The sequence below is a fragment of the Hippoglossus stenolepis genome, chromosome 12, assembly GCF_022539355.2.
Source record: "Hippoglossus stenolepis isolate QCI-W04-F060 chromosome 12, HSTE1.2, whole genome shotgun sequence".
In the NCBI taxonomy this organism is placed as follows: Eukaryota; Metazoa; Chordata; class Actinopteri; order Pleuronectiformes; family Pleuronectidae; genus Hippoglossus; species Hippoglossus stenolepis.
In genome coordinates, this window is record NC_061494.1 from 4,443,933 (window position 1) to 4,458,771 (window position 14,839).

General features: G+C 41.9%; 1 protein-coding gene across 2 annotated transcripts in view; it reads right to left on the bottom strand.

Moving 5' to 3' along the window:
- The window catches only part of thada (THADA armadillo repeat containing), a 98,209-nt gene that overhangs the window by 33,342 nt on the left and 50,028 nt on the right, over positions 1-14,839 (bottom strand). For both annotated transcript variants that reach the window (XM_035172763.2, XM_035172762.2), the window contains 2 exons: positions 14,027-14,195; positions 1,640-1,743 (listed from right to left, as the gene is read on the bottom strand). In XM_035172763.2, the coding sequence (XP_035028654.2) occupies positions 1,640-1,743; positions 14,027-14,195 (273 nt within the window). The remainder of the gene's footprint in view (positions 1-1,639; positions 1,744-14,026; positions 14,196-14,839) is intronic.

Below are 14,839 nucleotides of genomic sequence, written 5' to 3' on the forward strand. Positions count from 1 at the left end.
GGTTTGTGTTATTCGTCTTATTTTAATTGTAAGTAATGTATTGTTAGTGCTGCCCAGTTTGGACAACAAAATACATAAAATTGTTGGCGATGAACTGATTGATTTAACAGCGAATCCTTTCAGCACATGATCGGACGATGAATTGGATTAATTCCATGTTGCCAACTGAAACAAAAAGTCACTGTCAGTCCTGAATCAACAGCTGAGAGCATAAGACATTTGACTGTTCACTGATATCAGTCTTCATTAATGGCGAGTCCTTGAAGCGAAGAGCGTGGACCCATCACATGAGATGCCCCCAGCTGTACGATCAAGGAACCAGTTGTATTTGTTTTCTCTCCGTTTGTAAAAATACACAATTAATCAATTTACTATGAAGCCTATGACCCATCGCGTTCACAACAGAATTACTACACTTACATTAGTTGTGAACGTTGGCATGAATGGCTTGTGTCGGCCTATGGTCTGTATGTAAGTGAAGCAGCATGTGTGGGCAGTGAGAAGTGTGTGTGTGTTCAGTTGATGTGTGTGCTCAGTCAAGGGTATGACCACTACGCTGCCAAAGTGTGTGTGTGTGTGTGTGAGAGAACAAGGGGCACAGTGTGAGATCTTGACGTCATATTTTCATCACTCAGATATTAATAACACGCACACACACACCCATGCACAGATCCTTTGCACGCTTCACACACACGCACATACAGGAGTGGAGGCTGAGGAAAGGGCCAAGGGGATTGTGTGTGTGCGTCTTAAGTGAAAACACATTCGGGAAGAGATGGGTCCTGTGAAGTTGTTCCTGTGTGTTTGTGTGCGTGAATGAGAGGTGAGCTTTATGCTGAAGTTCAATCATTAGCGCCAAACAGCACACTGGAGATGTTCTACTCCGTTGGTACTGAGTCTGCTGCAGCACCACAAAGCCAGAGTCAACAGCAGTGAGTGGTATGTGTGCAGTCATCGTTACAGCGCCAATAACCTCTGGGAGCCAGAAAAAGTGAACGACAGTGAATGACACAACGCGGAGACGTTGCAAGGCCAAAACCAAACGCAGACTCTCACTAGACGAACAATGCATTCCATCCTTTTTGGAAGGTGGCCGCTTCAAATTAGTGGTGTTCTGGATGAGAAAATTGGTTTTCTTTTTCCAAAAGCAGAGATCCTCTGACCTGTGATGTCCTTAGATCTGGGTGCCGGGCTCTGTGGGGTGATCAAACAGACAGTCTGCGGGCGTGCTCCGGTGAGCAAGAATTCCCCCCGTCATCTTAATAAAGGCTCATCAGTGTAACCAAGCGGAGCTAGCGGGGCTAGTGTTGCTAACCCAGTAACCCTGTGTTATCTGCTGTAGGCCGCAGCAGGGGGGAGATGAGAGACCTGGGCCTGACCTCGGCCCGGTAGGAGGGTAATCTGCACCATCTTGAGGCCTCCATCTTGGGTGAGAGGGCCAGAGGTGTAGGTGGGGGTGTGCGGATGGGACAGCAGGCGGTGTCTTTGAAATGTAAGCCTGGGCAGGACATGAAGCGGACATGGCCAAGGAGGGGATGGACAAGGGACAAGGAGCTATTCTTCTGGTGAGCAAGTTGGGAACGAGGGAGGGATGCTTATCTTTGTGTGTGTGCGTGTGTGTGTGTGTGTCTAGGATTACCGAGAGGCGAGCCACATGCGCTGACTGAGAGATTCGCTGATGCCATTTCCTGCTGGCAGGGGTCTGTGTGAGTCAGCCTGGTAGGAGCGCAGGAGAAACAGCACCTGAATAGACACAAATACAGACACATTTGAAATGTTATAAATCTGAGAACTACCATCGGCACATAAAACACATCAGCTTAACGTTAATGTTGCTAGATCTTGTCACCAACTGCAAAAATAGAAGTTTATTAGATTCACAAAGTATTTCTGAGTCTTGCCTGCTTAAACTAGTTTGCCAAACTGAAGTCAAGAAAATCATGTATGAAAGAGACACAAAGTTGACACAATACATTTTTGGTTATAAAATGCACGACTTTTGCTACATTTACACTAATGTCTTCCACACTTATCAAGCAGAGGGTTTTAGTTTGAAATTGTTGGGACTGCATTTTAGTCAGAAGCAGACAGAAATAGATTCAGAAAAAAAAAAAAAGATGAAATCACATGCATTTGCTTCCTGAACGGTTCAGACCTGTCATGACTCGACTACCAGCGGTGACGGCAAAGCAATGCCAACAGAAACAGTTCCACCTCATCAATGATTATCTGGAACCAAGTAACCAACTGCAAATAGACAAACTGCTTCATATTTACACCACACGTATCCCAAGTGTACGCGAGTGGTCATGTGATGTGTTTTTTCAGGTGTTTTAATATAGATGGAGATTAGGTCTGATTCAGAGCAAAAACACTAATCTGAAGGGAGATATTTTGTTTTAAAACGAAAACATATTAGTGTGGCCGTAACCAACTACTTCCAAGACCTTACTTAATCATTAAGAGGAAACAGCGAGTGCCATACCTCTGACCTGTGTGACAAACATGTGTACAAACAGGTCAGAGCTCAATGAAGGATGGTTCTCTAGAGTGCCCGACCTTTCACTCCAGAGAACCATCCTTTCCTGAGCTCTGACCTGTGTGACAAACACGTGCGCCTCAAAAGACGGCAGTAACTGCACAGCTTGTGGGGACAGGAGAAAAACGTATTTAACTGTTTCCCATTGAGGATCAAATCATTCTTTTCATTGTGGCTGATGAGACAGTGAGATGGAGCCAGTTTGTAGCAGGTGGACTGGTGGTTGGGAGTGTTCAGAGGCCAGGTCACAGGCTGGCTGGCTGGCTGGGGTGTGTATTCTGGGCCTTGGTAAGTATACTCTTTAAGCCAGGGCCACGGCCACAGACCAGTAGGAAGCCATTCATTACGCCATGCAGGGAAGGCAACGTGGGGAAAAACCAGGCCGACCACGTAGCACCAAGCCTGGCCACCGAGTCCCGGCCTGCCCCTTCTCTTCTCCTGCAGTCTCCACGCCCAGGCGACACTCACTGGGCTCACACAAACAGCCTCCACACCTCTGCGTCCTTCTTACTCTTGCTGTCACTCTCTACAGGCTTTTCCACAAACAAGGAGTCAGTGCTGGAGCTGACTCCCAAACCAGATATTGAATCCAAGTGATTCCACGATCCAAAAACTGATTACTAAAGAATAAGTCACATTTGAAGCATTCTCTGCAAATATCTGCTGCCCTTGAATGTGTTTTCAGGTTCAGTGTGAGCTCTGACCAGGTTTGGCAGATTCATAGGTCACAGCTCACTTGTAGAAAACATGTGCACATTTGTCAGACTGACACAATGGTCTCAGACTAAATCAATCTTAATAATCTATGTCAGTAAAACCTTCTGTGGTGGTGCAGAATAGGAAACATGTCATGAAAACCTTACACCCGCAAAATCAGCTAAATTGTGGCCTCTTGAACCTGTTGTAATAAAACCAAGCATGACATTCTGTTCAGGGCAGCGCTACGTGACCATAAAATCCTGCATGCAACTACAATCTTTAGAACATAGGACAAGATGGAGAATATTTGAATAATAATAAGTTATGAATGAATAGATGAGGTTTGAAGTTGGGAAGATACAAAAAATGAATGCATCAAATGTGTTCTATACTAATATCAACACTATAACATATGACTTGGTGGTCAACAGATCATCTGACCTTACATTTAAATCAACAATCATGTTTAAGATGTTGTGGGGGTTTATCAGCACATCCGCAGTAAAGATGTAACTAGCTCTTTTTATCAATCATTCTTGATGGTTATAGGAACACTTTGCGTTCAGTATTATTACAAGCAATGGAATTGGTGCACAGGCCTGTTCATTAGCAGTATTACCAGCCCCAGTACCAGCACTGGTTCCAGTGTCAGTGACAGAGCCCCATGTCTCCATTCAGTCTCTGTGCACTCCACAGCTACACCATATCCATCGGGTTGGGAAGTCCCTACATGGGAGGCCCAACCAGCTCAATCCAGCCCTGCATGGAGAAAACCGGAATATTTATAGAAAACGCAGCCTCCCTGTTCCTCCTCCCAAAGACAGAGTAGTGCACTGCACCCCGTGTGGGAGGAGGAGATGCTGGGACTGGATCAAGATACAAATGGATGGGAGATGATAAGATGGCAGCACAGAGGCCTGATGCAGGCTAATTTATTGTTAATCCAATTTAAAGTTCTGATTAATGCTATGAGGCGCGATGCTTCACTCGGATCTGCCACAACTCCTACACCTGCAGGAAATGTATCACTTGAGATATTACTCTTTCACACTGAGCGACTTTGCACCCAGATATGATCACACCATGATCACACCATAATACGTCTTGTTCAAATGTGAGGCAGCTTGCTTTATATTTCTTTACAAAAAAGTAGTTTCTATTCTTCTTATGAATATCTCCTATTTCTTATGTACAAAAAATATTGAGAATTACTATCGTGAATTTTTATTGTAAATTAGCATTAGGATCTAATATCTGGCCCTTGAGCCACTAAATACTCCACTTTTTACAAGCTAATCTCTTACTGTGTCTACTTTATTTAGTTTATTTCATTCCTTTCAGTGTTATCCGAAAACTATTTTACAAAACAATACACATTTCATGAACATAAGGGAGCTGGAAAAGAAAAATCGTATATTTCTCGCCCCTATCATATGAATAACAACATAAATACGGATGGCAATTTCCATTTTTAAATTTTCACATATCACATAGCAAATCAATCAAACAATTATTACTTGTCTGCTGTTGCTTGTGGGATGAAGGTGTACTGAAGTTTATCATAGCTTTTTCTCTGTTAAAAATCTGGTTGACGATAACTATGAAACAACATAAACAGTAAAGATGTCGGCCATGACGACAAAACAATGAGCTGATAGACACTAAAATGCTGAATAGAGGTGAATCTCTGGGTTAATCTCTACGAACATCTTTCACATGAAACATGAATTTTAATCATTATTAATATGATGATATTGTTTTTATGTATATATTTTCCCCCTCTAGAGGAGAGATTCTAGAGCAGTTTATGTAGAAGAAAAACTTGGTGCAGCAGTGCTAAATATGAAAAATATCAAAGGCCTTGTATCCTAGTGAGGCGTTTAAATGTGTGTATGTGTGTTTGAGTGTTTTTCTGAGTGTGTGCTGCAACAAGCCTTACTCCTCTTTTGGGCCCGGTAAAAATAGTGGTGGTGGATGTGAGGTCCCTTCAGACTCTGTTATCAGCCTGCCCTGCCGTCCCTCCCACTGCCGCAACCACAGACTGACCACACGCGGCAGCAAGCAAGCAAGCACACGCGCACACACACGCACACGCACACATGCGTGTACACACACGCATGCACACAAACACGCGTGTGCACACACACACAGAGCAAGTGCAAGTGCAAATAATTGCACGCCAATTCGTGGTTCAGTCCAGTAAAACACATGCACAAAGAAACATATAAATCGGCATTCACATAAAACCAGATAGGGGTTAGGCAAAGTGTGGACGCGCCCAATTAGGCAAAAAGAGATCCCAATAAAGACGGTCTAAATATAAAAAGAAATAAAAACACGCTTTTACTCTATATAGCGTTATTCTCGCACAAACAAAGCTTCCATATGCTTCCTAGACAACAAGTCATACTCCCTCACGTATGCATTTGGACATGGGTGTGACAACCAAGTCATTCAGTGGTGTGGGTGTATGTCTGTGTGCGCACGCAAGAACTGTGTTACCACGTCTTTGTCAAAAGTTTGACCAGAGCAATTTTTTTATGTTAGCAGCATGAGGGGTGTGTGTGTGTGTGTGTGTGTGTGTGTGGGAGTCTGAGAAGAAAGACGTTTTCTGGACATTTCAACCACATCTCACTGCCTCATCACAGGATAACTTTGCCTCAGTTTGAATTTTGTGACTTTGTATGGAAGCACACTGTGATGACGACTGTGAAATATGAATAAAAGATTTTGGAAAACTTTTTAATGGATTGACAACTTCGTAGTCGGTAGAGAAACTGCAGGTGGCATAAAGGATTAAATATCATGATCAAATTAACTCCACCTTCAGGATGAAAATAATGAGCTTCCAAATTTTCACCTCGTAGTTTCATCCTTTTATTCTCCAGGACTTGAACTAGAGATGTTCTGATACCACTTTCCTCTTCCCGATACCTGGACTTTGCATATCGGCAGATAAGAGAACCACTCCAATACCATAGCAAAAGAATACCATAGAACTTATTTTACTATCTAGTTTGTCAATTACTTTTCTTTCTTTGGGGCTGTCTTTGTTGAATATATTGTTGTGTTTAAATGCAATGAAGGCATTTCCGGCAGTATCAGAGGCATTTGTGATACTGGTAATGGTATCGGAACATCTTCAACTGTTACTGTTTTATAACTCTAACACATGAACTAACACGTTTAAACTATCAACTAAATTCATCCACTCATTTGTTCATCACTGTACACAGGTCACCCTAAAGTTGTGTGACGGTTGATCGTTGTTTGTCCTCACTAGGATTCAATGTTTACAACTCTAGGGTTAATGTCCTTATGTTCTTTCGGGGTTAGGTAAATCTTATGTCATATTAAAAGTTGGCTTTCTGGGTTTTCAGGCCCATGCATTCTTTCACTGGTTCTGCCCTGAGGATTTTCTCAGAAAGCCCAGGCACACCACTGGCCAAAGGCAGCAGTCGTAACAGCAGGCCAAAGAAAAAAATGTTGGAAGACAAGACGAAAGAATGCATCTGGAAAAACAACACCATTGTCACCGCTGCCAGAGAAAAGGAGACAGCAACTCTCCTAATTCTTGAGCCTCCTCCTCCTCTCAGTCTCATTTAGTCTCTGTTGTGGAAACACACAAAGGATTACATCCGTCAAGTTGGCCCTTCTCAAACCACCACAGGCCACAGCTTTAATAGTTCTGGCCCGTACCAGGCGCTCTGGGCCACGGCTGTTGCTGGCACGTGTCAAGAGTGGAGGTCGGTGTCGGGTTGTTTTACTGTCGGCCTGTCCGATGGGCTTCTCAAGCTGAGTTCTGGTTGTATCAGCTGAGGTTTGGGGCATGGTGGCGTGACAGAAGGGATTCCAATTTGTTTTAAGATGTTTTAGACAAGGGCCTTACTGAGGCCATCCAGAGGACAGAGCTGCTTCAGGTTGGAACAGGCTGATCTCATTCAAAATGCAGTACAAGTAATACTAAAATGGAACAACAAAATCTATTACTTTCAAATAAAACACCATGATTAGCAGATTCTTTTGAAGAGAGGAAAAACATGCTCAACTTCTGCATGAAATTCTCGTTTGATGAAAATGTATTCATTTGAACTTTTGACTGTGGGAATTGTCCCCGACAGAAATTACCTGCAGATTTCATATATATAACTAGCTGTGTTGCATCAACACACGGCTCCACAAAAGAGATGTGCAGACAATTATGAAACAGGTTTTGACGCAACAATTACATCTCTTAAATGAAGGATGTTAACAGCAATCTAACTGGCAAGGAGATAAGCTAGTCAGTATTTGCAAAATACCAAACACAGCTACTGTTACTGATTGATGCTAGAATTTCCATAACATTCTTGGCTGGCTACCATGTTAACAGGTCACCAGACCTCTGGAACCATCTGTTTCATGAGGATATGCCAATGAATGTCACAGCGCCCCAAAAATACTTTCCTGAGGCAAATAAGTTGAAATTTCGTCAATGGGCAAAACCTGTGAGATATGAGGGGCGAGCTGTAGCCATCACAACCGAGTGTGACAAGCCAGATTTCCCTTAAAAGTTCTACTGAATTTGTAGAGGTGGTGTTAGTTCATTTTGAGTCCAAGTGGTTGTTTGGGGCCTTTACCCCCCCCCCCCATGACAGCCCTGATGTTAAGCCATATCTGATTTACACCATTCAGCACAAAACTCATACTCTTATTCACAATGACATAGAAGAATCTGCAACATAAGGAAGAATGGATTGGGGCTGGAGGCGGAGTTGGATGGAAACCTTCCTGTGTGGGTTATCAAACCTCTTCAGTGTGTGTGTGAGAAAGTCAGCAGGGTGGTAACAGCCTGCCTCAGAAGCTGTGATAGTTCCCAGCTCTGCACTTGGCCCACTAACATTTGTTCTTTGACAATAACAGAGGAAGTCATTCCTCCTTCCAGCAAAAACATCTGCTACCTGTTACACACACTACACGCACACACCAGATTACATACATTAGGTATCTCCCAAAGCTAAACACAATGTCCTCATCATCTCAGCATAAACACAACCAGTATGTGGTGTGCATGTGGAGACACACACAGCCTTTCTCTCTGTCTGTTCATTCCACTCAAGTCTAAACATCATACACGTGCTCAGAATATTTACACACACGGCCACTATCTCCTATATCAGTGTGTGTGTGTGTGTGTGTGTGTGTGTGTGTGTGTGTGTGTGAGATGCTCCTCTCCACACGTACGCTGCAGACCTTTATCTGTGTTTTACTATTTTTAGACCACTTCACCTGCATGCAGCTCTATCACAGTCTTACCCTCTTCCCACAGCTGCACACTCCTTAAATATCTGCCTCCATCTTCTTGCTACCAACACACCTGCTATCTATAGCCTGCTTGCAGATGGTCCCTGCAGATATATACAAACTTATCAGCACTGCTCTGAGTAACTCAAAAAACTGCCCTGAATCCAAAGGGTCTGGTCCATGTTTTACACTCTCATGGGGAAGAAAAAAAGAAGAAACAGGAAACTGCTGTCTCACAGAGGGCTCTATGTAATTTGCACTGCAACACACACTCGGAAATGGCAGAATTTTAGAACAGTGTGAGAAAATACTTTAACAATTCGCACACTCCTTTTTTTGTAATCTGTTTCTTAATTTGAACTCGGTAGTAAAAGACTGAAAGGTTTGGAGACCTTTCATATGCACTGTACTTAAGATGGCTACTAACTTTAGGTTAACACAGAGCACGTGTGTGAACGAGGGTTCTAGGGTAATCAAGTAAAAATGTGTTTGTGCCCCACAAGAGGTTTTATATACTACATAAATAAACAGCACCACAGGGAAAACAAGAGACATATTCAACTTACTCAGTCAGATCAAATAGTTCCTTAAACCCTTCCAACTGTTTGTTTGTTTGTTGTTTGTTTGGAGTACTCAAAAACTGCTGAACCGATTTTATTGAAACTTGGTGGGAGGGTGGGGTATGAGCAAAGAAGAACCCATTGACTTTTGGACCAGATTTGATTCAGGGGGAGCATCCAGAAAAGTTTTTGTGAATTTCTCAAGAAAAAATGTATCGCTTTCCTACCTCTTAAACCATACTATGTCATTTTCACACTTTGGATTTAATACTTATTAAAATAACGAGGTATAATGTGTAATTTTTTCGCCCCTTTATTGCTAGGAGGCAAATTTTCATTTCATTTCCTGTTTCCAGTCTTTATGCTAAGTTAACTGGAAAATAACTAGCTTCACATTTAGCGCACAGAGATGAGTGGCCTCCATCTTCGCATCTAACTCTGCAAATTGTCAAACTATTGCTGTGATGAAAATGAATAGGTGATGGAATCTGTGAAATCTGCAACAAATGCTAACATCACTAATAGAATATTATTTGAGACATAAATTTATCAATAAAGAATTGGGCAAAAATCTGTTTAAATAGTTTATAACGCATGGAAATAAAGTTGAAACATTTTCTCCCAGTGACGTGTCATAGAAACCTATGGGAAGAGTAAATGTGTTACTCTCTCTTCTGAGCAAACAACAGAGATTGTGTTTGTAGATGCAGTGATGAACAGTGTGTGAGGTTCAACAGTCTGATGGGCTTTTGGTGGAAGGAAAAAGGAAATTGAATGTCAAAGGAAGGCCTGCAGGCATCAGCTGTGTTATATCCCATTCAGACATTTCTGTGGCTGTTCGACTGTGACGCACTGCACATCGCTACCTTCTCTTTTGGATGGTCAAAAAAGCTGGACAGAGAAACGGAACAAAACAGAAACAGAGCTGCTAAATGTGGGTACAAAATAAAAGGACCAACCCTAAGCTTTGTCCCTTTTCCTGAAATGTACCAATCGCAATCTTTCTCGGCCATTTTTCTGCTCTAATGCCGCAGCCATTGAGTGTCTTCAATTACATGTACGCTTTAAACACACGACTGAAGATGGCTCAGAGACGTGCTTGTTTTTTTCTCCATTTCAAAACACTATAACAAACTATTGGTAGGTTGCCAGAAGGTGCAGTCATCGCAATGCTGTTGGCCAAACAACATGGCAACAGTCACTAAGGGACCTGCGGTTACAGTGGGAGGATACGACTGTCAGGTTGCTGAATAAAATTCAAGGGCCCATGATTTACTGGTGTATTTGTGGTGAGAGGCGCAGGGCAGCAAAATGTCCCACGCTCCAAAAAAATGACAGCGATTTTACGATGTACTGTACTTCATGTTCATGCTGATAATTGATCAATTAGTTCTTCAAGCAAAAATTAAAAAAACACATTTGCTGGTTTCTGTTGTTTTTCTCTGGCTTAAAGATCTAATATGTAACTATTCTTCTATAAAATGTCTAAAACTGACTAGACCTATTTTATGTATTTTGTTGACAAAAGGTACCAGGACCTTTGATATCGATCACCTTTTAATTGTGTCATATCTGCTTTACCCTTGACTCGGCCCATCTTTGCTATAACTTCCAGGGTAAACAACGTATGACTAAAGAAAAACCAACAGCTAGCCAGTTAGCCAGTCGGCGGTTTTTATCCTTCAGCTGTTGGATTATTCATTGCTGTTTGCTGCATAAGGTGAATACAACTTGAATACATCAACTCATCCGTGAACATGATTTGCACCTGAGTAACATCAGGTAGATTTTCATTGCCAATGGTGACAACTATCATGACCCCACACTACTTCACGTTGTAATCAAACCAAGTCTTTTATTTTTGATTGAGAGATCCATAAAGGCCAAAGTTACATTTTGTTAATTTACAGGATAATGAAGTAAATCAGTTACCTTCTGACGTTTTACAAGCAAAATTACAAATCCAAAGCACATTAAATGATAATGAAGAAAACTATTAGCTGCAGCACATGCTTATGTAAAGTTCAGCGTGTAGGTGTGTCAGGTACAATGGAACAAAAAATGACTGATCAATCATCTCCATTTAATAAGCAGCTTGTGAGTCTCGTCATGTCTTTGAATTTCTATTGTAAATCCTTCGATGTAATTAACACGACTCCACTGTTATTAAATGTTCTTTCCCCTCTTGTTGTAAAAGATGAAAAATGTATGTGCTCCATGTTGAGGCCTTGTGTCATGCCATACGATACTGTTACAACATTTATGACATAATACTCTATGTTACACAAGGCAGGAGAACGTGTGATCTAATCCTAATGATGGAAAAGGACCAAAAGCAGAAAAACAGAGACAGAAGCGAGTAAGAAGAACCGCATCATTTTTAAAAGGAGAAACAGAAAGCTAGGAAACAGAGATGGACATGGACAAGAAGAGACGAACTCAGAGACAGATCGGGAGACATCTGGGGAAGCTCCACACAGGGCGGCCATGACAGGAAAGAAAACTAAAATCCACTCTCCTCCCGAAATCTCCCCTAAGCCTTTAAGAGACCAACCTTCCCGCCTGCTCCCCCTCCTCCCCCTCGCCTTGATTCCATGGCAGACCTCCCCGGAGTCCAGACCATTATCAAACCACAAGTGCTCAATCAAATCCTGAAGAAAATGATGTGGTTTTCATTCTTTGTGTTGACCCCTCAGCTCCAGGTCTGACCACTCCACGCCTCCAGCTCCCTCATCGACCCCATCAGTGTCGTTCAATAAAAGGCCAGGGAAACCCCCCGATCCCCCCCTTTCCTCTGTGTGTTGATATTACCAGCAGACTGTTTGGTTGTGTTTGTCAGAGTGTGATGACAGAACTAAACACTGGTATTTACACTGCGATAACCGCCTTGTCTGGACAGGCTCTGTGTGGAAACTGGGTGTGTGGGACCGACAGAGATCATGTGTGTATGTGTGTGTGATTTCTCTGGTTATGTCGACAAATTTTGGTTTGAAACCCTCGTTGTAAGGACATTCGTCACAACTTTAAAGGGCTGTTTGATGGTTAAGCCTGGGTTTTAAGATTCAGGTTAGAATTAGCGTGTGAGTGCATGTGTGTGAGTGGTAGTTTGTGTGTGTGTATGTGTGTGTACATGCTAAGGCTTGATGCCCATATTATAATCTGTGGGCTAGTGTGCACACACATGTTATGAAAACTGCTTTGATGGTTGGATTTGATATTTTCCTCCTTGTTGATTGATTCCAGTTGTGAAGATTTTTAAGTTCTAACCTGAGAGGATTACAGGCTCATAAACTCATCTATGAACTGAGGTCATTCAATCCCATGAAAGGTTGTTAATGCAAATATAAGACTGCATTCATTAACTTGTAAAGCTAACACAACATTTTTGTGTTCGCTTTTTTTTGTACCATTTCAACATTGAATGCAAACTATGTTCCCTAAAGCAACATTGACAACAAATTACAAAAAAATACCTTCACTATATAGATTCAAGCAATCCCATACTGCTTTGGTAAAACAAAGTCCTAAATATGTAAACAACAGTAATTCCCATTAATTACTTATACATTCCTAGAATTGATGAAAAATAAGTTTAAAGGTAAACTCTACATTGAGTTCAAACAGAAGCAAAAAAAATCAATTTTTAAGCAAGAATGAAAAACATTTCAAAAATGTTTTCACTCTTTTTCTTAAACAGTTAATCCATCATCAAATAGTTGATAATTAATGCTTCTAAAAGACTTATTATTTTTTAGCAATAATTGAAGTAAACTTCATCACCTCTGTGATGGAGGTTATGTTTTCAGCCCCATCCATTTGTTTGTTGATTTGTTTGTTTGTGAGCAAAAATAACACAATGGATTTCCACGAAACTTGGTGGAAAGATGCAATATGGACCAGGGAAGAACCAATTGCATTTTGGTGTGGATATGGATGAGGAGGTGGATCCAGGATTTTTTTATCAATTTCTTTAACATTGCAAGATATTTGAACATTTTCCCAAGGAATGGTTCATGGATCCCGGACGATTTAGGGAACTTATATCTATGAGTTTGTGCAATTTGGTGCGACTTGAATAAATTCAAGGGGACTGTTGGGCCTTAGCGAAAGTCTGCAGTCTACTCAGTGCCATTTTACTTACATGTAGGATTTCATTCAGGGCAGCAGTGTTGGAGAGGATTGAATGAATAAATTGCTGCACCTCATAAACTTTCCACTGCAGGTGAAGGTGCGACGAGCCTTGTTCAGTTCGGACAAAGAAGCGACGTTATATACATGTCGCAGCTGATTGGGCAACACCTCTGACACATCCAGCAAACGAGAAAAAACATACCTCCAAGTCTGTCGCACACCATTGCACACAAGCCCCGGGACTTTGCAATAACAGTCTGATAATAACACTCAACGGACTTTACAACAAAACTGTTACCCTAGAATTTTCCAGTAGAAGACAACAAAAGTTCTGCTGAGGACACAAACGATCTCAAGATACATGAGGCCAACGGCGTATGACAGGAATTTAAAGCACCGTGATCTCAACAACCTCTCAATAACACATGCAGATCAATGGTGATGTCAACTACATGACACATGAGCAAACTCCATTTGCAGAGAGAGACTGTGAGATGCAGATGAAAGCTCCAGAATAATAAACAGGGCCTGTACCCTTTGTTTGTACGTAAATGTGTGTGACAGCAGTTGTGATGGGTATATGCAGCTCAGTTGTATGTGTGGGGGATCCGATTAAAGTACAGCATTGAGCAACCTATTGTAGTCCTCTGCACCACAGTAATCATGTGGTTCAAGGTTTGATTCAACTGAAGCTACATCACTAAATAAACACTGGTCATTTAAGCAACATCTGACTGAAGATTCCGGCATGTTTCATGTACATACATATATACATATGTATTTGTTGCATGTTGTTGCGTGTGTGGGTTCAGACCTGCAGCAGAGTCCCGTGGATGTGGTTTTGTTGGATTCTGGGTCCTGGCTCCGGAGGGAGCTTCTGCAGTAAAGAGTGAACTGTAGACGGGACCTGGGTGACCAGCACGAAGGGGACGAGGGCCCGAGCTGCCATTTCTCTGGTCCGATACACTGCGGAGTGACCGCATCTGCAGATAACACACACACACACACACAGAGCAGCATTAACATTATTGTCATAAGAAGTCATACCAATAATACAGTCATGGAAACCTGCTCTGTGGTCTTTTATTCTTGCGTTATGTAATATTTGTGTATATGTTTGAGTTAACTCAGGTCATGGATTGTTATTGTAACTGTTGAGTTCAAATTATTTTACAACTATGGAAAATAAATGTGTGTATTATTATTAAGGCTCTTTATTATTATGTTCTCCAGTCACACTCTGTCATGGACAAATTATTGTGTTAGGAATGATGACCCATGACAATTGGCGCAGGTTTTATGCAAACATTATGTTCGGATCTAACCTTAAAAGGGCCCATATTTTACACCTTTCTGGGACTTGATTTGAATTTCCATGTCCTCTCTTCTGCCTCTCTCTGGCCCTCCAGACAGAACAGGCTGTTTTCGCCTGTCTCATTAATTATTTATGAGCCCCTCCTTTGATTGCACTTTGAGTGACATGCTCTGGTAAACACAGCTGAAAGTCATGTTGTTGTGTTTGCAGCTGTAGAAGACCAGCCACATATTCATAGTCGGTTACAACAGGATGTTTCTGAACGGTAAGTTACACCCGCCTCATGTTTGTTGACAGTCGGCCTATGTAAGA